This window comes from Histoplasma capsulatum (genome assembly GCF_000150115.1).
Source record: "Histoplasma capsulatum G186AR genomic scaffold supercont2.9, whole genome shotgun sequence".
Classification (NCBI taxonomy): Eukaryota; Fungi; Ascomycota; class Eurotiomycetes; order Onygenales; family Ajellomycetaceae; genus Histoplasma; species Histoplasma capsulatum.
Genome location: NW_025544809.1, coordinates 941919 through 965977, shown reverse-complemented (window position 1 = coordinate 965977; position 24059 = coordinate 941919). Strand labels below are relative to the sequence as shown.

Here is a 24059-nt window from a genome sequence, read left to right as displayed (position 1 = left end):
GCCGGACCCGCCAGTCTTTATCCCTCATCCTCTCTTCAGGTCTTCCCCGCGATGGTCCTTCAAGACCTGGGACGGCGCATTAACGCCGCCGTCAACGACCTAACAAGGTCAAACAATGTCGACGCACAGGTACTCACCTACTATTTTACATAACTAATTCATATATGCTTTTTTGACATGAACTTATTTTCTGACTCTACCCCACAGGCATTTGATGCGATGATCAAAGAGATATGTGCCGCCCTCCTATCAGCCGACGTCAACGTTCGCCTCGTCCAGTCCCTCCGCAAATCCATAAAAGCCGCTGTGCCATTCTCTTCCCTCCCACCAGCTGTAAATAAGAAACGCTTAATACAAAAAACTGTATTTGATCAGCTGGTGGCTCTGGTGGATCCCCATGCGGAGCCCTTCAAGCCAAAAAAAGGGAGGTCGAACGTGATCATGTTTGTTGGCCTACAGGGTGCGGGTAAGACCACAACATGCACGAAGCTGGCTAGGCATTATCAGACTCGTGGTTTTAGAGCCGCTCTTGTTTGTGCAGATACCTTCCGTGCCGGTGCCTTCGATCAGCTCAAGCAGAACGCGACCAAGGCAAAAATTCCGTACTTTGGCAGCCTGACACAGACAGATCCCGCTGTGGTTGCCGCAGAGGGAGTGGCGAAGTTCAAGAAGGAGCGTTTTGATATCATCATTGTCGATACAAGTGGTAGACATAAGCAGGAAGAAGATCTGTTTGTAGAAATGACACAAATTCAAACCGCCATAAAACCGGATCAAACCATCTTGGTTCTTGACGGCACCATCGGACAAGCCGCGGAATCGCAATCCGCCGCGTTCAAAGCAGCAGCAGATTTCGGTGCTATAATTATCACCAAAACTGACGGCAACGCCGCTGGTGGAGGCGCGATCTCCGCAGTCGCTGCAACCCACACCCCCATTATATTCCTGGGCACAGGTGAGCACATGCTAGATCTCGAACGATTTTCTCCAAAACCATTCATCCAAAAACTCCTGGGCATGGGCGATATGGCTAGTTTAGTCGAACACGTCCAGGCCGTAACGAAGGACTCCGCAACCGCCAAAGAAACCTACAAACACATCTCAGCCGGCATATTCACGCTGCGCGATTTCCGCGAGAACATCACCTCCATCATGAAGATGGGACCTCTCTCCAAGATCTCCAGCATGATACCAGGCCTATCAAACATCACATCCGGTCTCGACGACGAAGACGGCTCCCTCAAACTCCGCCGCATGATCTACATCTTCGACAGCATGACCGCCGCCGAGCTCGATGGTGACGGTAAAGTATTCGTCGACCAACCTTCCCGCATCGTGCGCGTGGCATGTGGCAGCGGAACCACTGTTCGCGAAGTCGAAGACCTTCTCTCCCAACACAAGATGATGGCTGGGATGGCGAAGAGGGTTGGCGGGCAGAAGAAGCAGATGCAGCGTGCGCAGAATATGCTCAAGGGCGGTAATAAGGAGCAGCAGATGGCTGCTATGCAGAAACGTATGGCGGCTATGGGCGGTGCGGGCGGGATGGGTATGGGTGATATGGCGAAGATGATGCAGATGTTGGGTGGCGGTGGGGGTGCGGGTGGAGTGCCGGGGTTAGGAGGCATGGACATGCAGAGCATGATGAGCCAGATGAGTGGGCTGCTGGGAGGTGGTGGAGCTGCAACCGGGAGTGGAAGAGGGAGGGGGAGATAATCGTCTCATCCGTGTTGAGGTTTCTCATTGACTACTCATCTGGGTTTCATTTTTGACTTTTCAATTTCTTTCGTCAGGATGTACCTTCTACAAGACGGCATGATGCATATCACATAGAAAGGCGTTAACGGAGCGACCTTCAATTCTTGTCTTTCAATTCCTTCCCCCATTTTTGTGTATGTATGTCTTGGTGGGTTATGCTAATATGAATACGGAATACATACTATTTTATAGATATTTATTCCGACTCTCGAACGCCCTCTTAGCTTTGCTTATAACCTTGATTTTGTGAAAAAAGAGTTGTAATACAACAAGCAACGCTCCGCGAGTTGCGTTTCAAAGAGATATCATCCCCTCGAGCAACCATCACCATCAACAACCACCTGAGCGGTGATTGAAGAGGCAACTGTCTTAAGTACGCCGATAATTCTATAGTTATAATAAATAAGAAACACCAAAGATATACACCTAGCCGGGGAAAATCGGTTGTAAACGCCGGTGCTCTCTAATCTGTTTCCAGCCTCTTCTACCCCTTTGGCACAACCTCCTTCTTCACCAACAGCAGCACCAGCCGCTTGACCATACCCGTAACTGATTTTATCAGGGACTTCACCAATACCTGAGCTTCGCCGAAAACACACTTCATTTTACCCACGACGCTAACGCCTTCAGGCTTATCAAACACCACTTGCCCAGGCGGCAACACCCGACTCTTCGCTCCCTCCAACTTCAAGGGCGTAGTTAGTTTATATTCCCACACTAGCTCCTCGCCGATATATAAAGAATACCTTAACACCGAGTTCCTACCGTCCTCAACGTCGATGTTAACTATACCCACCTTGTTATTACCCGCGGGCAGGTATTTGATTACGACATCCTCATCGTCAGACTGCGAAAATATGCCACCGGGGACGTGGAACATATTCAGCGGACCAGTGCAAAATTCGTGAATACCCATTCCGTCTTCAGGGCTACTGTCGGCCCCAGATCCTTTTTGCCCCGGTGTGCCCGCTAGGAACGGGTCGGGAAATCTTATCGCGCCAAATTCATGTCTATCACCACTCAGAAGCACGACGCGGACTCCCAATTCACGCTCTGCCCGCCAGATAGCGTCAAAGATCCGGCGGCGTTCACCCAGAAACCCGCCCCATGTATCCTCCGTCCCGATGCGCCAGTTTTTCGAAAACGGGACGCTACTGGCGATTATTTTCCACTGAACGCCGGTGGGTTCTTCGCGGGAGATCCAGTGAAGAAGGGAATTCAGCTGTGCGGAACCGAGCATTGTGGAATTGTCCCGTAGAGGTTCCGAGCGATATGTGCGCGTATCGAGCATGAAGAAGGAAGCGGGGCCGTTCGTGAAAGAGAAATAGGTGGTGTTGAATGGGACGGAGAAAGGAGATTTATCGGTTGGTGGGTTAACGCTCATGTGGTAATGGCGGTAGGTGTCGAATGCTGCTGGATAGGGGTCGGTTTCGTTTCCTAGATGCCAGTCGTTTGCGATTTCGTGGTCGTCCAAGGTATGTATCCAAGGGATGTTCATTGCGGGTTCTGGACCAGTGTACCATGATGGAGACGCGTAGACTTTGCGGTATTCGCTGCGGTAGTGGGAGATGGAAGATCCCCAGCGGAAGGGTACGTCAATATAGATAAAATCCCCTAGGAAGAGCATGAATGACGGCCGTGAGAAGGATGGAAGCTTTGACACAATCGTGGAAATAAGCTCGAGGCCGTAGATCCGCAAGGGGTGGTTTAGAGGGTTGTAAGGGAAGTTTGCCTTCATGCAACTCGAGCTTAGGAAACTGAGTCTATATGCTGCAGCGGAGCCAGGAGCCGCGGCGGTATTAAATTTGCCGGACATGTTATTTGAGAGCGAGTATTGATATTCCTTGGAAGGCTGAAGTCCAGTCAAAGTAATAGGAAAAGTGTAATCGGTGTCATTGTTGATAACATATATTACTCCCCCTTCAAACGACTCGCCCTCGCGGCCGTTTTCTATCACCCTGTACGATATACGGATAGGAAGCTGTTTAACGTCGGGCTCGCGTATCAGGATGTTGGCAGTTGTTGATGATACATATCCGACTCGTGAAAAGGCCAACTCGGTAGTTGGATACATATACTGGCCCCGGGTAACAGCATCAAGGGTACCAAGGGCTATTAATATGTTTATCCCGACAGTCGCCAGATTGACATAGGGCGCGTGTGTGGAAGGTAAACCGGTTGCAAGAACGGATAATAAAGATCTTTCCCCCCCATTTCTGCTTCTTTCGCTACTTTCACCCGAACTTAAGCTTCCTTTGGCCGTTCTGGTATCTTTTCGCGCGCTTGCTATCGAACGATCCCTTTGCTGCACTTGTTTAAATGCAGGCCCTGAGACAATGACGAAGACCGAGGTCAAATACACCAGCAACGAGGTGACAATTAGTGGTGGAAATTGGTGTCCTGGAATCTATTTTCTTACTGTTAGCAGAAGATCCCAAGAAGATAAAATGGGATCAGTTCCATGTGGCGAAATAAAATGCAGCCGTACCCATCTCAGAAATATATAACCTGAAAGCCGCATTAAAATAGAACTTGTTGTAGCTAGGGTGGTCTGTATAGAAGGCATAGCGTCACAGTGGTTCGCGAGGTGAAAGCAGGTGCGGCTTTTCGCCCTCTCCTGCACCGAAAGTGAGTTTGTTGTTGCGTGTATTTGCAAACGGAGTGTTGGTGGCTCGCTCTTTTTGATGTTGTGGATGTTTTTATTTATTAATATCAATGGAAGGAATTCGACCTTTGAAAGTAAAAATAGCGGTAGATCTGTTATCACCAGGGCTCCTCTTCCACAGTCAGATAGCTATGAGATTTGCTGTCTATCCTATCTATATTCTCATATAAATTGCAAATATCGCGATAATCCTTGTATGACAATTAGTAGTATCCAATGAACTAGTGGATATTACGAGCTCTCTGGGAGCTTGTATTCAACTTTTTTCAATGACGCCATAGATAAGAATGTTCCCATGGGCAGCAACGACGATGTGCTAATCGTATAGAAATGCCTAGGTACAAATTATCCCTCGTCTAGCCATAGGACATGAACAGTGGTCTTCATCTCACACCCATGAATTGACCTGTGTCGGGGACTTGATTGTGTCTTGCTGCAGACGAGGAGTGTCTAACAATTTCATTTTGTGGTCCTACTGAAAAACCATTTTAGTAGATGTCCTAAGAGTAGAGCAAAAGACGAAAAATATATTTGTATATACTTGTATATGAATTCAATTCGCGTGTGCCCGTTGATTATTCCATGCAGCTACCATCAAGTATATAGTTCTCATCCCCATTAGTAAAGACATACAGGCCGCCCACTGCCATGGCTGTTGAACATCTCCGGGCAACGCATTGAAATATTCCCACCCCATGACTCCCCCAAAAGTCGGATGCTTTACCATTAACATCCCCAGAACAACGCTTAAACGGTTCATGGGCACATAACCCCTCGACCCGTTTGCAGGATTAGTCAAGATTCCTACCACAACTTTCCGTGGCGACCATCCCTCTGACAATATCCGGTCATATACTTCCAAATTTTCGATGGTACCCCAGCCATTGTAAAATTGGGTATTGTACCATGCAATCTTCGAGCCCCTAGCAGCCTCGAGCGCTTTGTAATTAAATCCAGACAAATGGTTCATTCCCTCGATCAGGGCGGTCGCAACGGGGGCCAGCGTGATGATGAATTGTTCGCCGAAATCAGCCTTGAGACGGTCAATCAATCGGATAATGCCTCTCAGCGACATCTCCTCCTCCACGTCAAGGTCCAAACCATCGAGGGGGTGGTTCCGGATCATATCTCGAAGAGGGACGTAATACCGCTCGAAGATATCAGCGTCTTGATCGAGACGCTCGAAGGTCCCACGCGCAGCCCCGCCCAGCATTCCCATCACTTTGACCCCCCGGGTTCGCATAACGCCCGCTTCAGTCCATAAGGAGGTGAACCGGGGATGCTCCGGTGAGTGGTCGTTCAGAGTGATATTCCCTGGCCCATCATTGAGGTGGATCGCAGCAAGAATCACATGTGTTATTCCCGTATTATTAACAGTCAGCGGTAGCATTGACATGTATTTGCCGCCGTTGTTTGGGTGATAAGTTTGGTGGTAGCAGATAATGCGCGGTTGAACAAATGCCCCATATCCAGGGAGGGGAGGCATTTGGACAACACTACGAAAAGAATTATGGCACTCTTCTTTTAATAAAATTTGGTGAAGCTCGAAATTCTCTCCGCGTACTATTGACGATTCACACTAGGGATATCGAGGCCAAGTACTTGTCTGATAATGCGCCTCGTAATCGAAAGAAACTAGGAGGAGAGAAAGACTGCCGCAGGCCTTGGTGTCGTATATGTATCGTCAAGCGAATCTGATTTTAGAGCAATAAAGCTTCCTTCAGTCTGCATGGAGCTCTAAGAAGCTCTGAATACTTTCGGCCGGGAAACCCTTCAATTGAGGTCCAACTTTAAAATTAGGGTTCAACATTTGGGCCTTTTCGTTGCGGTTGAGGACTAGTTAGTGGATTAGTTTGATGGGCTCAAAATAGAGTGGCTCCAAGGCTTAACATGGCTGAACACTTTTTGCTGATTTTGCGTGAACGTGATAATTATATCACTATACAGAGTAATTATTCTTATTAGCATACTTCCCTCAGAAAATCACCATGTGGGTATTATTACATTCGAGAAAATCTCCATTTTCATAGAATCATAGATTGATAAATCCCACTTTCTCGTCAAGTCGTGCGGAATTCAACGCTAGAGTCCCAACCCCATGATATTTATCCACACTAAAAACACCACCCTTGAGCCAACACAGTATTGGCAACTCCTTCACTCTCTCAATACCCCGGGAGCCTCCCGTTCCATTGCCCAAGAATATATCCCACCATCACTCCGCCAAGAAAGTCATACAAGATCAGGATTATCAGATTCTTGCGTTCCGCTTGTGGCGCAGTCGGAAGCCGCGCAGCTGCTAAAGTTGCCAGTATGATGCGCACCGGGACACTCGCGTGGAGGAATTGATTTTGTTCAATGGGTACGTAAGACGTGAGGAGGTAGGACAATCCAAGGCCCGTGACGGCTATTCCTAGTGCCGAAGGAACCTTGGTGAAGGTTAAGTACATGCCGAGGGAGAAGAGGCCCAAGGCATGGAGGAGAACGGGGACAGGAAGGTGGACTGTGGGAAGAAGTGAGGCCATGGTGCGGAGTATTCGCTATTTGTTTATCCAGAAAAATTTGTCTTTGGGAGGTACGTGGAGTACAAGATCCAGGCTTGACGTTTGTTGGCAATAAATGCTAGACCAGTGCGAAATGAAGAAATAAATGATGAAGGACGTAGGGTTGTGCGCAGGTATAAGTTGGGGCTTTCTGCTTCCTCGAGATACAACTATTTAAATATCTCGGAAATTTTCCCTTGGCGGACGGAGTATAAACCAACCCATTGGAGGGAAACAACATGGAGAGACGATATCGGTAACTATACATCATCCATACGCTAATGCTGAAATACCTCACACATAAAAAGTCATTACATTCCATTACTTTCCCACAACAATCGGAAAAGGGTTCACGAGTTTACCAAGCCGTATGCCCTCCGTCGATAACTAAATTACTCCCAGTCATGAAAGAACTGGCTTCGCTCAACATAAAAATGGCCGCGCCCGTGAACTCCTCCGGCCGCGCCAGGCGTCCAAGCATATTCTCCTTCTCCCAGATCTTGTCGAGGCCAGGCACTTCGTCAAAATTCTTCTCTACCATTGGTGTAACAATGTGGCCTGGTGAGAGCGAATTGACCCGGATTCCCTCCTGACCCCATTCCATTGCAAGACTTCTCGCCAGTTGGATTAACGCGGCTTTCGAAGCGTTGTATGCCGGCGAAATTAAGCCCCTGTTTGCAATGAGGCCGCTCATGCTTGCAATTAGGACGATGGAACCGTGGTTTCTGTACGCAATCATTTGTCTGGCCACTGCTTGGGCGGTCATGAAAACTCCTGTATAGTTTACGTCCATTATCCGTGTGATATCCTCTGCTGTATAATCGATTGCTGGCATGATCTGTTGAATGCCCGCGGCAGCCACAAGGCCGTCGATCCTGTGGTGGCTCCCTGCGATTTTCACAACTGTGTCGTTGAGGAATTTCGTGTCCCGCACATCGGTATGATGGTAATGCAGCGAGCCAACATGGGATCTAGCTGCTAGCTCTTGCGTTTCAACAAATTCAGGAGCGGGTTCCTTCAGTATATCAAGACAGTGCACTGGGATAGGAGATATGTTATTACGTTTATCGACCCCGGTTTTGTTTGTGAAGCTCATGTTGCAGGGGACAGACCTTCAGCACCGGCTTCAGTCATTGCCTCTGCCATGCATAGCCCTAGTCCCCGACCACCTCCAGTTACGACGTATACTTTATTCTTTAAACTAAAATTCGGGTACACCTTTTGATGGTGATGGTTGCGGTGGGAGTGGCATTTATGCGAGCTGTTGTTGGTGGCCATCGTGTAAGTCAGTCAGACTTTGATTCATGCGATGAAATGTACGAATTGGTTGCTTTGGCAATAGTCGGAACTTAGCATGTCGGATAATGCTTAATATATAAGGAACCCAACAGCTTAAGGTACTTTGACTGAGGCATCTCATTCAGATGACCTATGACATATGTGATTGAAACTATGAAGCCGTGGCAATGTGTTAAGTTAGCACACCAGGCGATCTCAACCTTTGGGATACGTCAATATACTTTCGCAGTCCGAGCTCTACATTACATTTAAATACTTAGAGTATATCGTCATTTGAAATCCCATACGATTTCAAATTTTATCGGTCTGTCTTGCTCCATATCGCTAGATTCTTTATTCCTAAGCAATTTTAAGAAGAAACCTTGGAAATCTATCTATCTCCATATCTTGGCCCAACGCTGGCGTATGCTGGCGCTTCCCCGCGACTCACTATGTCATTGCCCCGTTTTCGTCCAATTCCTGCTTTGGAGGCGCAACTTCGTAAATCTGTAAACATCGCTTTTATACCATGACGTCACGGAATGCGCGATCGGATTATTATTGGACCGGACGATTCCCCAAAGCTAAGCCGTAAATAGAACAAAGTAAACAATACGTCTGGATTACCGCTCCATGATTTAGTATTTTGACATCAAGCAACATTCTGCAAATCTGCAAGGCCCTTCTAATTTCGAGGCTCGGAGGATCAACTATGGTATAAGACATCATTTCCAATTGCCTAACAATTTCCTCAAATAGATTGTTCGGGATCAAGGCTTTGACTCACCAAATGGCTACCAACGGCTTCACGTCGCCGTTTCCAACATCTCACGACACACTGGGCGCTTCGTCCCTCAATACGCCCATCTTTATGCCCTCATCACCTCCCGGATTGGACTCAGTTTTACATGCTAAGAAGCCCAGTTCGGCTCGCGCCTTGGCTGCAAATATTGCCCGTCGAAGAAAGCTGAGGTCCTCGAAGAAAACCAGTTCGCCAGAATCCAGTGATGGAAGCGATTCAGACGCCAATCTTGCAGATTACACATTCGATATGAGCAGACTCTCAGATAATAAATCTGATTACGGCGATGGTGAATCGCGTGAAGTGCGTGAGGCGCGTGCAGGGGCTTTTTCAGAGAAACGGGATGCATTTTCGGAACTTGGGGGTCCGCGTGATTTTACGTTAAATATGGTGGAGCTTGTCAGAGGAACAGGGGCCCTTATGGGTAATGACGGGGATAACGTGTCAAAGATGGAACCAGCGAAAACGCAGGGAGAAGTGCCCCACAATACAGTCGTTGCGGAGCAGACGATAAATGACTACAGTGAGATGGACACGCCTCTTGATATGTCGACACCAGCACATGTTCTTCCACGACGAAACGTTATTTCGAGAATCAACGCGCCCCTGGACAAGATTGATGAGCCTTCCTCGATACAATCGCCAGCCAGCAAACAGGCCCTGACACTTGCGGATCCTGACCAGCCAAAGGAGCAGTCTACTTTGGAACATCGATTTCGCGAAGAGGTAAAGCGGCTCCAGCAGGAATTACTCAGGAAGGACGAAACTATCGAGGCGAATAGAAGGAAAATTTTGGAGTCAGCGTCAGCCGCTCAACAAATTAAACATCTGCAGTCTGAGCTTAGGAAGAGAAACGACGCGCTTAAAGAGAAGGATGCGCAATTGTCTGCTCTAGCTGGCCAATACGAAGAAATAGAAAATTTACGGATTCAGCTACAGCAAAAAGATGAACAACTTGAACAACATGAAGCTGATGCTTTGACAATAAAATCCCTCCAGCAACAGTTGGAGCAACTGCAAAGCAAGGATTCTCGGAAAGGTGCTTCCGCCAATAGGAATGAAGAAGACCCTCCTGTGCAAGCGAAGCAAGAAAACAACGCCGCTTCCACAAAACTTAGTGAGGACATTTCAAACAAGGATGCTCAGCTGAAACAACATGCAGCAGAGATCGACCAGCTGAGAGCCACTCAAGACGCCCAGTATCTAGAAATCGACAAGTTAGACTCTGAACTTGAGACCGTAAGTCGTGAATGTGAAGCTCTGGAAGAAAAGAGCGAGAGTCTTCTCAATGCACTCCGAGAATCCGAATTACGAAACAATACTCTCCAGTCCGAATTGGATAATGCAAATTCAGAAATCGATTCACAATATAATGCGGTGAAAACTTTTGCAAACGAGGTATCTATCGATATCAGAGTAAATATAACCTTTAGTCAAATTTTCGATGCGATTAAGGGAGTGTACCATGCAAAGAGAGTGGCGTCCCTGAACGAAGCGACAAAAAGCTCCGAGCGCATTCGAGCCTTGGAAAGAGAACTCAGCGAGGTCCGATTACAGCTACGAAATTCTTTACCTTCAGACCGCATGCAGACGCTTCAACTTGAAGGCACACGCCAGGAGCTCTCCGAGTCGAGAGCCCTCACAACAGTGCTTCAAGGCGAGATATCTCGACTATCTTCCAAGATTGAATCAATAATATCCGAACAAACCAAATTGCAAGATGCCCTCTACAAAACCACTCAAGAGCGAGATAAGGCACTATACACCGTTGATAATCTCCGCAACCAACAGGACGTGACCGAATCGCAACAACTCAGTCCTCCTATATCCCCCGCTCTTCAACCAACTGACATCGGCTCGCCAAAATGTCCAGTTGACCACGACGCCCTCCTAAAATCCCACCAATCAGAGCTGAACAGCGTGCATTCCGCCCACGCCACAGCCCTTTCCACCCTCCGCGACTCGCACTCAGAAACAATCCGCACCCTCCAAAACGTCATCTCCACCTCTCAGACGCGCGAGGCCAAGCTCAACTCAGATATTGGCCAGCTGCGCACATCGATTGCTTCCCTGGAGCAGCGTGTTGCTGAGCTAGTGACTGAGCAGGAACGCCTCGAATCGATTATTGAGGCGAAGGATTCAGCCGCCAAAGCTATTGATAAAAAATTTGCTGGCGTCCTGAAGAAGAGGGAGGAGGTGTGGGAGGGGCGGGTGGAAGGGTTGTTGAAGGATCGGGAACGGATGGGGAAGGTTTTGATGTGGACGTGGGGCGAGAAGGAAGTCGGGGCGTCCGCGGGTGCTGGTGATGGTAAGGCGAGCGGACCTGGGAAGGAGAATCAACCGCCGCAAGGGTATAAATATAAATATGTGCAGAGGAGAGGGGGAAGGGGCCGGGATTCCTAAGGTTTTATTTGGATCGGTGAGCTTGTGGTTGGGAGTGAGAGTTGTTCATTTGGGGTAATTTGACTATTTCTCTGTTATTAACTTTGTTTGTTGTCGTACTTTGTGTGTTCGCATTGGAGTTGTATGGCATTGTCACTGACAGCATGGCGTTTTTGTCTTTTCTGCTGGGTAGAATTTTGCTGAAAAGGTTATGGTCGCCTATATTTATGATTTCAGGTGCTCGTGTTGATCTAGACTACGCGATAAATAGGCAGATAGTACGAGTCGAATCGCAACATGATCCGGTTTCTTTTCCTCCTTGTTTGGGATGCCACGGGCACACAAAAATGGGATCAAAACAGCAACATTCCACAACAAAATATATAGATATTCAACGACAAATCTATAATCTCCAACCACAAGTCGATAGCGTAAATAGCAAAAGTACATGAAGGCAATATCCCTTTGCTGAAAAGAAGATATTTACACATTTTCAATCCAGCTAGACTCTTCAATGAGCCTACATTCCGTATCCCTCAGCAGGCGCAAGAGGACCAGTTTATCTATTCTCCCTGAACCACAGACCATCCATACTTTCTCGGGGAGAGCGACCAGCCCTGCGCATAGCGAGGTGCCATGAGAAAATGAAGAGGGCGAATCATTTCCGCCTAACGGGCAGATAGCGACTTTAGAAGGGAAAGGGACAGCGGTAATTGAACAGCAAGCTAATGTTCAATGGATGAATAAATATAATCTCTTTCCCATGTGCAGAGTACATCTGGAGAATTTAAAATTCTCTTATATTTTTGCATCCTTATGAGGGTTAAAATGCTGTAATTAGAAACCCAAGGTGTTTCCAACATGTTGTATTGAATGTATGAAACGTTAAGAGACACCCACTTGCACCCAGTCTCACTGGGGAAATCTATATCAAGAGCGACACTTAGAGGGATGTGTTGAGTTGCTTGTTTTTCTTTCTTTTATGAACTGCATACGAGTCAACAGCAGATTCGACATGGATTTTTATAAGTAGAAGAGATAGAAACTCCTGGGATACTGACCAATAAATGGCACGATCACACAATATATTGCCCTCCGCTCACTTGGATTCGGGGATAATCCGATATACAACCCCACTCGGGATATCGATATGCACCTGGTAGTCACCTCCTGTCAGGAGGCCTCGTATCAACACAAGGCTTCCTGTTCCTGTTCATAGAGATCCAAAAACAGATGCGGTTGGGGTTGATGAGGCTGCTCAAAAGACAGTGTCAAGACCGAGCGGCAAATCGATGCAATTGCCGCCGGCTATTCGTGATTACTCAGCACTTTTGTGACCGTTGCCGAGCATCGCTCCGGGCAAATCCATTCGTTATCCCGAGCAACAACAACATTTCCTAAGCAATGCATTGCTGGTTTCATGTGCCGAATATAAGAGGGCCTCGATATCTGCCTTGACTGTCTTCCCTTTTCCTACTGTCTCTGTTGACAACGTATGTTGCTGCGTTCTGGGGTCATGTGATATCCTTCGCGCTCACCTCGGCTACTTCTCTCCATTGACCGGAGCTCGGAAAGATTAAATACGCTGGCGGATACTTCACCGGAATAAATGGACTGCTTATCCTCCGCCAATATTCGATGCGGTCATCGAATGTCTGACACTGCCATCCTTTGTTACTACCGCCTTCAAGATTGCCGTGTGCAATACAGCTCGAGCCGAACAGAATGTCATCCGATCCATTACCACCTCTCAAAGACATCCGAGTCCTTGAACTGGCTGGTTTAGCCCCAGGTAAGCCACAGTTGACAATGCAAATCCAGTAAGCCCAAAAGTTTGGCTATTTACTGATGTCCTTGCCAAAGTCCATTATTAACCTAAGGCACAACCAGCTCCTTTTGCCGGCCTCCTCCTAGCCGACTATGGCGCCTCCGTCCTACGCATCGACCGCCCACATCCACAGGCACATTCCAATCCCCCGGGCACCCTTCCCCCTGAGACCTCTGACTCTCTAACCCGACACAAAACCTCCATAAGCATTGACCTCAAATCTCCTGCATCGCTCGCCCTTCTTCTCTCCCTAATCTCCCACGCAGATATCCTAATCGACCCATTCCGGCCTGGTGTCCTCGAGAGACTCGGCCTATCGCCCACAGATATGCTCCTAAAAAGGAACCCGCGTCTCATCGTCGCCCGCATGGCAGGCTTCCGCCGTGATGGGAAGTACAAGGACATGGCTGGCCATGATATCAATTACATTGCCGTCTCAGGCGTGCTGGCCCTGCTGGGGCGTGCCGGTGAACGGCCCTATCCACCGGGCAACATTGTCGGTGACTTTGCGGGAGGGGGCGCCATGTGTTTCCTCGGCATCTTGCTTGCACTGCTTTCGCGCCATCGTACGGGGAAGGGCCAGGTGGTCGAGGCAAATATGGTAGACGGGTCAGCCTACCTAGCTACATTCCCAAGGTTATTGCAGAAGAGGCCGATGTGGGGTTCCCCGCGCGGTCAAAACGTTCTTGATGGCGGATGTCCCTACTACGACACCTACGAGACGAAGGATGTGGGCAAGTACTTTGCCGTCGGCGCGTTAGAGTCGGAATTTTTTGCGGCGCTGCTGAAAGGATTAAGCTTGAAGTTGGAGGATATCTTGCCACCGGGCTCTAGTGGATTACGTGAGGATCCTAGCACCTGGCCGTATATGCGTGACGTGTTTACAAGGAGGTTCAAGGAGAGGACGCGAAGGGAGTGGGAGAGTATCTTTGACGGGACCGATGCATGTGCTACCCCAGTGCTAGAAAATGAGGAGTTAGAAGAGGGCGGGTATGAGCAGCGCTTAGCGGTGGGATTGTCGGAGACCCCAGGTCTGGGATTTACGAATGAGGAGGGCGGTTGGTCGAGTGATGGATTGAGCCCCAGTAAGGGTGGGGAGATGATGTTGGCGGATTGGTGTGGGTGGGTTAGGGGAAAGGAGTATGAGGTTAAAGACGGGGCGTTGGTGAAGGTTGGAAGGTCGAAGTTGTAGAGTTTGGCTTTGACTTTTATAAAGGGATTTCCGGGATAATTTAATGGGAATCAGTGTAAAATTTTAGAGAGGCTATACTCGGTTTTTGTTGTTTGTGGGAATCCAATTTATCCCGTGCCTGCATTCACAGAGAAATTCTTAATTGTAATACAGACATGTAATATAATATGACCTATCTAACCTCCTATTTTTTGATAGGCGGTTTGCCGTCAACACCACTACATAATACCCTCCGAATGTTCTATATAGCTCGCTCAACATGGCAGGTTGTCTCCGCAATGACAAGATGCCACATTGTTGCCATGTGATAAGAAACTTTGATCAGGCTTTTAATCGCTGTCTACACTGGTAAGCTCCAATAAACCAACTTTCTCATTCAAATCAGTTGGCAGACTGCTGTCAAAACACTCTCGATGTAGCTCTGTTACTTCATCCTGACTCCGAGGCTCAGGACACCTTCATTCAATGTTCCCCAGAGAAGAACATAGAGAAGCAGAGATGGCAGAGGAGAAACAAACAAACCGTTTATCTGACACACTCATCTTCTCTCAGAAAACAATTCCTAAATGTAACACCCTAGCCCATTTCCCCTGTTTGGATGAATTCCCTCCCTTTTCAGTGGCGTCTCCATCAGAGCTGTCCTTAGCCCAAGATGGTGCAACGCTTTTCCCCTCTGATGCGCATGCGCTGGGAACACAGATACATGACAGGGACAGCCCGATCTGGAGAACGGCCTGTAGCGACTCATTGTACAGTAAACTACGAGTCCCCCTCAACAGATGATCCACTGGAAGCCGATGGAGCAGCGTCGTCGCACTGCTTGAATGAATGAAGCTCGGATCGAGAGGCGCGGGTCAACTTAGAAACATGCTCACCAGCTGGGTGGCTAACATATTTTCACCAATGGATATAAAGACTGACGAGGACAGACGACCTCCAAACACGGCCATTGCGATCCCTGCCGGAGCATCCTTTTTAGGTACGGCTATCTGAATGGCCGTCGTCAGTTTGCCGAGCGGGAGCTACTGGACCACCTGCGTCACTAAAATGATGCTCTTTAGCAGAATGACATTTCTTTTGAGTCTTTGCATGGATTTGCTGCCGGTGTTACTACTCCAAACAGCAATCGTTGACATTCTGTCGCTACAAACAGGGGGAAAGAATTCATGTATGCATATGACCTTATAAATACCGTACAGCACAACACCGCAACCGACTCATATTTGCACTCAAATTCTCCCGAATCACGTTCTCAGACCTGGGAGGCGCGCGAAGCATTTCTGAGGTCACGGAGAAATGCGCCAGAGCCAATGCCACGCCTCGCGTTGGATGATAACATGACTGTTCACGCCGATGAGGTTAAGAAGTAAGTCCATCCCGCAACACAGTGACGGGAAGCTATCTATCGGTCTCGCTTCACCACCCCATAGTTCCCACGCCGTTGAGTTTTGGCGGTCATCATCTTTCCAAAAAAGTGGGCAATCTCGCTGCCAGGTTGCCTGAGCCAGACATGTCCGGCCAGATGTCTATGGGAATAGATAATGGATCAATTTTAGCCGGACGAATCATTCAATGGCGTTTAGAGAATCACATTCAATTAAAGGTTTGAAGGGCATGTATTGGACAGTAGTAGGATGGGAAAATCAAGGGAGATCAGGATTTTCCTCTCCCCCATTTTTGAACCCCTGGTAACTAGTGGTACGGAATAGGTTAAGCAGAGTTGCCAATTCATCTTGATCCGAGAAAATGCTTGTTACACCAAACAGGTCCCACAAGAAGTGGGCCCAAGCTTCCGACTGTCTCCAATCCATGAGGCTCTCAGCTGAGAGAGGCTGGGCAAAGTGTTGCAGATTGAGGGGCAAGAACGACAATACTGATGAATGATGGATGTAATGTTAACGAGAGTCAAAAGCTGAGAGGACAGCTAGGTTATAGTTTTTGTTATGTAAAGCTTCCCATGTTTGTACGAAAGGCACTGGGTATTATCTTCCTAGGATTGCATTGTGCGCCCTCGTTCGGGCGTTGAAAGAAATGATGAAGAAAAGACAACTGCGTGAGAGAGTCAACGCTGTCAAAACAAAGTCATGTAACCGTGGAGAACGAGAGGAGCAGACTAGGGGAAGTTTGAATTCATGCAAGGATATCCATCAGGGATTGTTGCAGCGTCACTTCATTATTATTGTTCGCCACGGTAATCAACAAAATGCTCACTCGGACTGAATATTTATTTATTTACGTCCTTACACAGTTGGAAAGTCCGTTTTGTTGTGTCTTTTGGCTCATTGTGCATTTATCGACCTGTAGATCATGCGGTATCCTCACCCAGACACGGGATACTGTGAGGCCACTGGGTAAAAGAGCTCGATAGCACCAGCGCCATGCTGGTATAAGAGGGGACGAACCAATCCAAACCCTCCAACAAAACCCTTGAAGTGACCCAAAAATTAAGCTTGCAAGGATCATGACAGGCATCCTCCACCCATGTCGAAGCCGTCGAGCCCCGTCAATGTCATTGCTTTGGAGAGAGAGAAAAAAAGACGTCATTGGGAGGAAATATGATGGATAATGAGAGTGAAAAGAATTTGTTCGTTCCTGTGTCCGGATGCAAAACCCGGGAAATTGTTTAGAATTAAAAAAAAAAAAAAAAAAAAAAAAAAAAAAAAAACCTGCTGGTAGCAGAGGTTAAACCAAAGAACCAACCCTTTCAGCTTCTATATGCCTCGCCCTCGGCAAATTAGACCGCAAGTTAACATAACCCCGCAGCTTTGCCGCACATAGTAAGTTGACCTATCCAGCACGTCGAATGGGAACCGCCCACCCTGATAGGAAGCACGGAAGCAGGGCCTGTATTCCACATCCGAACAGACCTCTTTGTTTTTGTTGACGTTTTGTTCATTCGCGAACTGTGGAGCCAGCCCTGCAGCAGCCCTCTGGTCCAGTGGACCTTAGTCTGAGACATCATTTTGTCAACAAGGGGCTCGAAGATGCTGAGAATGATTTTTTTTTTTGGTCCACCCACGATACATGGGTTAATCAGATTTGGCGCCAAAAGGGTTTTCCGGCATTTGGCCTATTGTGTTGATACTATGTAGGCTCCAGTGACAACCCTCAATCGTGGCCAAGGAGAAGAGAAGGACACATCCGATGGATGAGATGTTAACCACATTGTTCCCATTGCTGGCCACAGCTCTGGGCTCCGGGCTTTCAGGCTTGTGCCGGCTCGGGGAGAATGAGAGAGGCTTTTCATGTCATCCCGGGAGGTTTTCGAAGAGAGACGCTGCAATGATGCGTTGTCAAAAGTGCGAACAAGTAAATGCGTCAACCAACAATGGCATGGACTAAGTCATGTACGCAATAATGTAACCTAGCAATGAATGCCAACTGGCTCGCTCTGACGGTGTTGTGAATGAAGAAAGAAACCTCGCCTCAGCCACGACTAGGGCTGCAACGTGACGGGACCACCAGCCACAGATACCCGACACCAGGTCACTCACCACAGAATCTGAGCGCGAAGGTTCCTTGGCCGCGGTACTCCAGCTGTGGCTCAGCCGCGCTTCTCGTCGCCCAGCAGATCACCAGATCTCCACCACCCAATTCGACAAATGTCAACCTCGGACCCGCTTGTCCGCTTAGTCCGCCCGAATCGCCCCTGATCACATCCCTCCGCTGCTGTTGCTCGGGCTGGCTGAATCTTCTGCAGCTAAACCTATTTCTACTCCCATCGCTCCCTCCAACGACTGCCCGAGTCCCCTTCGACAGCCGCTTGTTTGTTTTGCACGACCATCCACACACCAGAGCCGCCGTCAGTTTCAGGATGGAGAGATAGAACCACTTTTGAGGAACACATGCATATTTTGCCGTTCATTGTTTGCTCTGGAGAATTTGAAACTGCTTGCTTGAGTGTCTGAGTGCCCCTCGAACTGTTCTGGTGTGTGTGTTCTTTTATATAGCTTCGTGTTTTCCCCAGTCGTCTGCAAAACTCATGGGCGTTCCTTGCTGGTGTTTGTGGCGCTGTCTTCCAATATATCGATGCTGACATGATAAGCTGTCCCTTCCAGACTGTAGGGATAGATAGATGTTTGACTGGATCCAGTCGCGAGAACAGTTGGCAGCCTATCAACTCCCCTCCCTGAATCCAGCGACAATTCACGCTTGTTTGCCAGCGGGGGATCAACACTATCCGCGGAAATTTTTGCTTCGCTAATTCGCATTTTTTCATTTTTACAAACAATACTCTCGGGAAATTATATGAGATTCCCTCAATCGAGTAATAGTTGAAGAGAAAGAAAACGGGGGATTAAAAATGGCTGATTATCGTTCTCCGATGCTGCAAATCCCTCACCGAAAACCCGTTAATCCTGGAAATGCCGGCCTACAATTCCATTCCTCTGGTTCTCCTGACCCGCAACATCGTCAGCACCAGACAATGAGATCACAATCATATCAAAACCGGCCCCAGGTCGCGTCTTCCTCGTACTACCCAAACCAAATGCACCAGCAACAGCAGACACCTCCCTTCCACCACCAACAGCGCAAGCAGTCCCAGCCCATGAATCCTAATTACCCAGCGCGAACCCCCTCAAATGCGACAACATCTACCACTTCTACTGGAGGAAATGGGTCTCAAACTAATCCCCAGGCTGACGTCCGGCGGAGCTCCTCATCACGCTCCGGTCATGCGCCTATTGGCTACGTCGCGCTCATGCGAAAACAAAAAGCCACTGTATGGTGTGACCGTGCCCAGCAAGAAGACCCGCGGGTAGTCGCGCAGAGACGAGCGGCAAAGCAGAGGGCAGCCATAGAAGTGAATGGCGGAGGTGGTCGGAGCGCCACGCTGGTCAGCACCGGCAAAATACGACACAATACCTCCTCGCGCTCCATAAACTATAACACGGGCACCATGGTTGGTGCAGGCGTACCTCTTCGACTAAGCGCTAACGAGATTGGCGACGCCGAAGATGATAAGGATACCGACGGACCCGCCTTCCATCGCCGAACGGGCAGCGGGCGGAGTTCCACAGGCAGCAGCCGCTTTCCTAGTGGTTACCAGAGACCTCAGCAGGGCCGATTTAGCAGCAGTAGTAACAGTAACACGCCGCCAAATATGGACCCTGCAGACCGGGTACAGACTGACATTCCTGAAATTGTGGAGACACCCGCTCCTTTGGGACTCGACGAGGAGAAGTCCTATTTTGACAGCAAAAAAGGTCTCGCTGGCGCTAATGACGGCTCAGCAGCGGCATCGTCGTCACTGGAAGTGGCAAATGGGGACAGGCCGAAATCTGACCGTGCTTCGAGCATGAAGAGTGACGCCAGTGACCTGGAAGAAGATTTCGGTGCGCTTACGGAGATGAGCGCGCCAAGCGGAGCCGCTGCTGCAGCGGGCAGAGGGAAAAAACTCGACGATCTTAAACGGAGGGGGAGTGTGGATGATAGATCCACTAGAATGAGCAATGTGAGGCTTTTTGTTGCGAATCCAGACTTGAGTGACTGAGAAGGCAAATGGTGGACAGTGTTATTTGCTTCTTGCTCTCCAGTGTGCCATGCCCATTTCATATTTGGATGGTGGAGACGCGGGGAGCTGGGCAGGGGCATATATCAGTTTTTTTTTTCTTCTAATTTTATTTCTTGGTTTCTTTCTTCCTTTTTTTTTGCGAGTGAGTATGGCTGGCATAATGTGATTTCGTCTCATTCTCTCGCTCTTAATCCATCTTGCCTGAAGTAAGTTTCACGTGGGTTTCTTTATTCCCTATATACCAGTGGGCATTGTTATTTATTTATTTATTTTATTTTATTTTGCTTCACGCCTTTTTTTGCACCTGGCCGCATTTGCAATGAGGAAAGAGTGAAAAATCAAAATTTTCTTCTCCTTTAGATAAAAACGCAACATTCCCCCCGAATTCCCCGCAAGCGGCGCTCTTTACTTCCACCCGGTCCTCAACGAGGGACCCTAACTTTACTTCCACTCGGTATCTCTCAGGCACCCTCAACGTAGACAAGTTCGGAATTTTGTTTGCGAATTTGTTTTTGCTGCTTCGTCTGACGCCACCCCATTTCCCACCCTTTTTGATATCCAAGCCACATTGTCCTTTTTTTAAGCCGCCCATAGTGGTATTGCGACCTCGTCGTATTCATTGCTTTACATCATTCATCATTATTCACTCTCCTGGGGTCAGAGGAAAAGCTACCCATCTCTAATGATAATGCTTCTGGTTTATATCAATATATTAGTGCAAGTGTAATTTTTTGGGCGGGGGTTAAATTATTTCGATCTACATATAGATAGATCTGCTCCTCCTTATGTGCCCTTCTATTCTATGACAGGTCTGAGTAGTGAATGCACCATCAATTTAGACCTTGTTATCGAATAATCAACTGAGAAATGCTTTTGTTTTATTTGCTGTTAATGTTATAGTTGCTATGGCCTCCAGTCGAGTTCGAAGCGATATCACCTGACTGTCGCCAATTTGACGCGAAATCAGCCATCAACGCGTCGTGAATTTCTGGTTCAACTTCAACTCGAACAACTTCAACCCGATTGCTCTGAGCTGCACGCCGATGCGCCACAACTCCCGTTTTATTCGATTACTTCCAGTGTCAAATCTTGTCTGAGTCAGAACACCGAGCCATTTCCGTGTCAACACTACATTCACATTTGCTTCACTGACCGTCGCTTTGTGAAAGTCAGGCACAGTACGCTATACGGTCTTATTTAAGTTTGGAGAACGCAAGCGACACCATTTCGACATTTTGACTACCACCATGGGCAGCGAACCGCTGCCGGGCTCCATGAGTTCCCCGGCATCGTCACGGAAGCGGTCGTTTAGTGACGTGGATGGCTGCGTACAAACCGCCAATTCCCAGGATCAAGGTGGAATGGTTGCACCAGAAGCTGTCGTTCAGAATGATGACTTTAAAGGGCCGACTATTACGAATACCCCTAAGATGGAATCTGAAATACTTCCGTCCATCGAAAGCGCTGGTGTTCCCCAGCCCATTGTTACGACTAAAACTTTGTCTACGTCAACATCAACCTCTTCTACGTCTGTCGATCCTCCTCTACCGCATGCCGATGGCAATGGCTCCTCTGACCCTTCCATATCAACTCCTATCCCCGCGCCTAATCACATTGATCACGTCCATACCCAGAACCAAACCCCTCCTCCCTCACTTGCCGCCTCCGTATCTACCCCGGGGTTTACCTTACCCAATAACAGCAAGAAACGAAAGCTATCTCCCACCAGCAAGCAAGTGAGGGCACTGGAAAAGGAGATGAAGGAGAAGCAGCGGGCAGAGGAGAAGGCCAAGAAGGATGAAGAGAGGAGAAAGAGAGAAGAGGAACGGAAGAAAAGGGAAGAGGAGAAGAAGAAGAGGGATGAGGAGAGAGAGGAGGAGAGGAGAAAGCGGGAGGAGAAGAAGAAAGTGAAGGATGAGGAACGGCTGGCCAGGGAGGAGGAAAAGAAGAGAAGGGATGAGGAGAGGATGAAGAAGGAGAGGGTAAGGTCTTATATTTCCCTTTATTTTATTTTATTTTATTTTATTTATTGATTTATTTATTTCCCCCCTATAATTCTGTGTTGGAATTTCTGCAATTCCCGGGCTCCTCGCTGACTGTTTTTCTCATTTTTAAGTCGCAAATGCGTTTGAACGCTTTTTTTGCGAAGCCTACGACTTCTAATTCAACGTCGGCGGTGAATGTAGCTGGCGGAATGACCGGGGGAAATTCTAATTCTGTTTGTAGCTCCGACAGTGGCTCTGAGACGTTGAAAGCGGAAACGAAACCTTCTTCGGACTACGAACAAGAATTTCCCCTTTTTTTCTTGCAGTCGCATGTGAAACTGGCGCCACCACATCGTTTTGAACGAGATATCAACGCTCTCAAATATGTTTGCGAGAAGCTCGATTCATTATTTAAGAAAGAAGAAACGTCTGAAGCGCAAGCACCACCTGAAAAATTATGTCCTTCGGAGTTGTTTGACGTGCTACCTTATAGACGTCGACAAGGCAAAGCGACAGGGCCCACCGTGAGAGAGATATTACTTGGGATGCAAGGTGTTGGGTCGAACACAATAAATTTGACGGGAGATAAGAAAACGCAAACCCCTGGCGACTTCCTGAAGAAGATCCCAATGAAAGTTTTGAAGTTTGGGGAGGATGTGCGGCCACCTTACCAGGGGACTTTTACGAAGCGGCTACCGGAAAGGGATGCCAAGCGACTATGTCGAAATCCATTTCGGCGGATGGTTCCGGATTTTAATTATGATTATGATTCAGAAGCGGAGTGGGAAGAGCCGGAGGAAGGCGAGGACCTTGACTCAGAAGGGGAAGACGAAATTAGTGAAGATGGAGATGGAGATATGGAAGACTTCTTGGATGATGGTGATGATGATACTGCGGGCGGGAAGCGAAGGGTTATTATCGGTGATCTCGAGCCAGTGTCTAGTGGGATACATTGGGAGGGTGAAGACGATGTCGATCCGATGCTGAGTTCATGTCGGATGGAGATTATATCAGGTAAGGAATTCGGATAATTGGAGAAACGCATCTTTCTGACCCTGGACTGACAAACTGTGCTAAAATTCAAACCAACAGAAACTTTGAACTTCCCCATCGACCCGTTTTCTTCAGAGTATTGGAGTAAACCTATCCAGACATCCCGCTCGCCGTTGAAACACCTTACACATCTTTCCAATCGGTCCTCAGATCGAGCTGGCGCCATTGCCAGCCCTTCTCAGAAGCAAATCTCACCATCCTCAGGATTACTCCAACCATCTTTCACCCTTCCTTCAACGACCTTGACCACAACAATTTCATCGGGACATTCTAAGCTTCTTCCCGCTGCAGCACCATCTCAGAAGCCACGACGTGCATTCCCACCGGATCAAGTAGCAGAATTTAAACAGGCCATTGCGGGAAGCAATTTAACGAAGGCGGGGTTGATTGAGGTGTTGAAGAAGCGGTATGTTTTTAGCTTTTTTTGTGCGCCTTGTATTTCTTTTGTCTTCTCCTTTGGAGGAAAATAGATGGGGAGAAATCGTCAGAACTATTTATCTGAAGAAAACCTTTTTTTTTTTTAAAAAAAAAAAAAAAAAAAAAAAAAGATAAGATATAAAAAGACAAGAAACCCTCACTAACAAGAACTGGCAGATTCCCGAAAGTGTCCAAGGACATCATCAAAGACACCCTCAACTCCACCGCGCAAAGACTGGGCCAGAAAGAAGCGGATAAGAAATGGGTTTTGATATGAACAATAATAATAAAAATAAAATAAAATTGAAACCCAACCACCACCAAATTACACCACCCCTTAGATGAAATATGGGCATGAAAACGAACAGGGGACAAAAGAAAGGGGAAAAGGAAAATTTGTCTTTCGTACTTAACAGGCTTGCATTTTTTATATACCCCATTTCCCCCCTGATCCTTTCATATAGATTTTTTTTTAATCTGACACCTTCGGAACATACTCTAGCATGTACGAGCACACTACCAGCCAGTTCCCCCTTTTCATCATTTCTTTATCCCACCATCATCGCCTTCTCTTTCCAACGGAGCTCCTGTGGGATCCTCTAGAGTCGACCTGCAGCGCTAACGGGTTGAGAAGACAGTATTCT

The 24059-nt window shown here is 47.9% G+C and overlaps 9 protein-coding genes across 9 annotated transcripts; 6 read left to right on the top strand and 3 right to left on the bottom strand.

Moving 5' to 3' along the window:
- Positions 1-51: 51 nt before the first annotated feature.
- HCBG_06545 (signal recognition particle protein SRP54) lies at positions 52-1713 on the top strand (the record flags this gene model as incomplete). Its single annotated transcript, XM_045433594.1, has 2 exons — positions 52-129; positions 208-1713. The coding sequence occupies 2 exons, from the start codon at positions 52-54 to the stop codon at positions 1711-1713; spliced, it is 1584 nt and encodes a 527-aa protein (XP_045285907.1).
- A 526-nt stretch (positions 1714-2239) lies between these two features.
- Positions 2240-5906, bottom strand: HCBG_06544 (alkaline phosphatase; the record flags this gene model as incomplete). Its single annotated transcript, XM_045433593.1, has 5 exons — positions 2240-2440; positions 2552-4162; positions 4244-4372; positions 4813-4895; positions 5054-5906. The coding sequence occupies 5 exons, from the start codon at positions 5904-5906 to the stop codon at positions 2240-2242; spliced, it is 2877 nt and encodes a 958-aa protein (XP_045285906.1).
- A 362-nt stretch (positions 5907-6268) lies between these two features.
- Positions 6269-6945, bottom strand: HCBG_06543 (uncharacterized protein; the record flags this gene model as incomplete). Its single annotated transcript, XM_045433592.1, has 2 exons — positions 6269-6359; positions 6659-6945. The coding sequence occupies 2 exons, from the start codon at positions 6943-6945 to the stop codon at positions 6269-6271; spliced, it is 378 nt and encodes a 125-aa protein (XP_045285905.1).
- A 376-nt stretch (positions 6946-7321) lies between these two features.
- Positions 7322-8241, bottom strand: HCBG_06542 (oxidoreductase; the record flags this gene model as incomplete). Its single annotated transcript, XM_045433591.1, has 2 exons — positions 7322-8001; positions 8076-8241. The coding sequence occupies 2 exons, from the start codon at positions 8239-8241 to the stop codon at positions 7322-7324; spliced, it is 846 nt and encodes a 281-aa protein (XP_045285904.1).
- Positions 8242-8770: 529 nt separating this feature from the next.
- On the top strand, positions 8771-11446 carry HCBG_06541 (uncharacterized protein; the record flags this gene model as incomplete). The annotated part of the gene is made up of 2 exons (XM_045433590.1): positions 8771-8832; positions 9001-11446. The coding sequence occupies 2 exons, from the start codon at positions 8771-8773 to the stop codon at positions 11444-11446; spliced, it is 2508 nt and encodes an 835-aa protein (XP_045285903.1).
- A 1704-nt stretch (positions 11447-13150) lies between these two features.
- Positions 13151-14445, top strand: HCBG_06540 (isopenicillin N-CoA epimerase; the record flags this gene model as incomplete). The annotated part of the gene is made up of 2 exons (XM_045433589.1): positions 13151-13217; positions 13316-14445. 2 exons carry the CDS (start codon positions 13151-13153, stop codon positions 14443-14445), a joined length of 1197 nt encoding a protein of 398 aa, XP_045285902.1.
- Positions 14446-17851: 3406 nt separating this feature from the next.
- HCBG_06539 (uncharacterized protein) lies at positions 17852-18271 on the top strand (the record flags this gene model as incomplete). Its single annotated transcript, XM_045433588.1, has 1 exon — positions 17852-18271. One exon carries the CDS (start codon positions 17852-17854, stop codon positions 18269-18271), a length of 420 nt encoding a protein of 139 aa, XP_045285901.1.
- A 477-nt stretch (positions 18272-18748) lies between these two features.
- On the top strand, positions 18749-19939 carry HCBG_06538 (uncharacterized protein; the record flags this gene model as incomplete). The annotated part of the gene is made up of 1 exon (XM_045433587.1): positions 18749-19939. The coding sequence occupies one exon, from the start codon at positions 18749-18751 to the stop codon at positions 19937-19939; it is 1191 nt and encodes a 396-aa protein (XP_045285900.1).
- Positions 19940-21207: 1268 nt separating this feature from the next.
- HCBG_06537 (uncharacterized protein) lies at positions 21208-23692 on the top strand (the record flags this gene model as incomplete). Its single annotated transcript, XM_045433586.1, has 4 exons — positions 21208-21942; positions 22077-22959; positions 23038-23404; positions 23593-23692. The coding sequence occupies 4 exons, from the start codon at positions 21208-21210 to the stop codon at positions 23690-23692; spliced, it is 2085 nt and encodes a 694-aa protein (XP_045285899.1).
- Between the last annotated feature and the right edge of the window lie 367 nt (positions 23693-24059).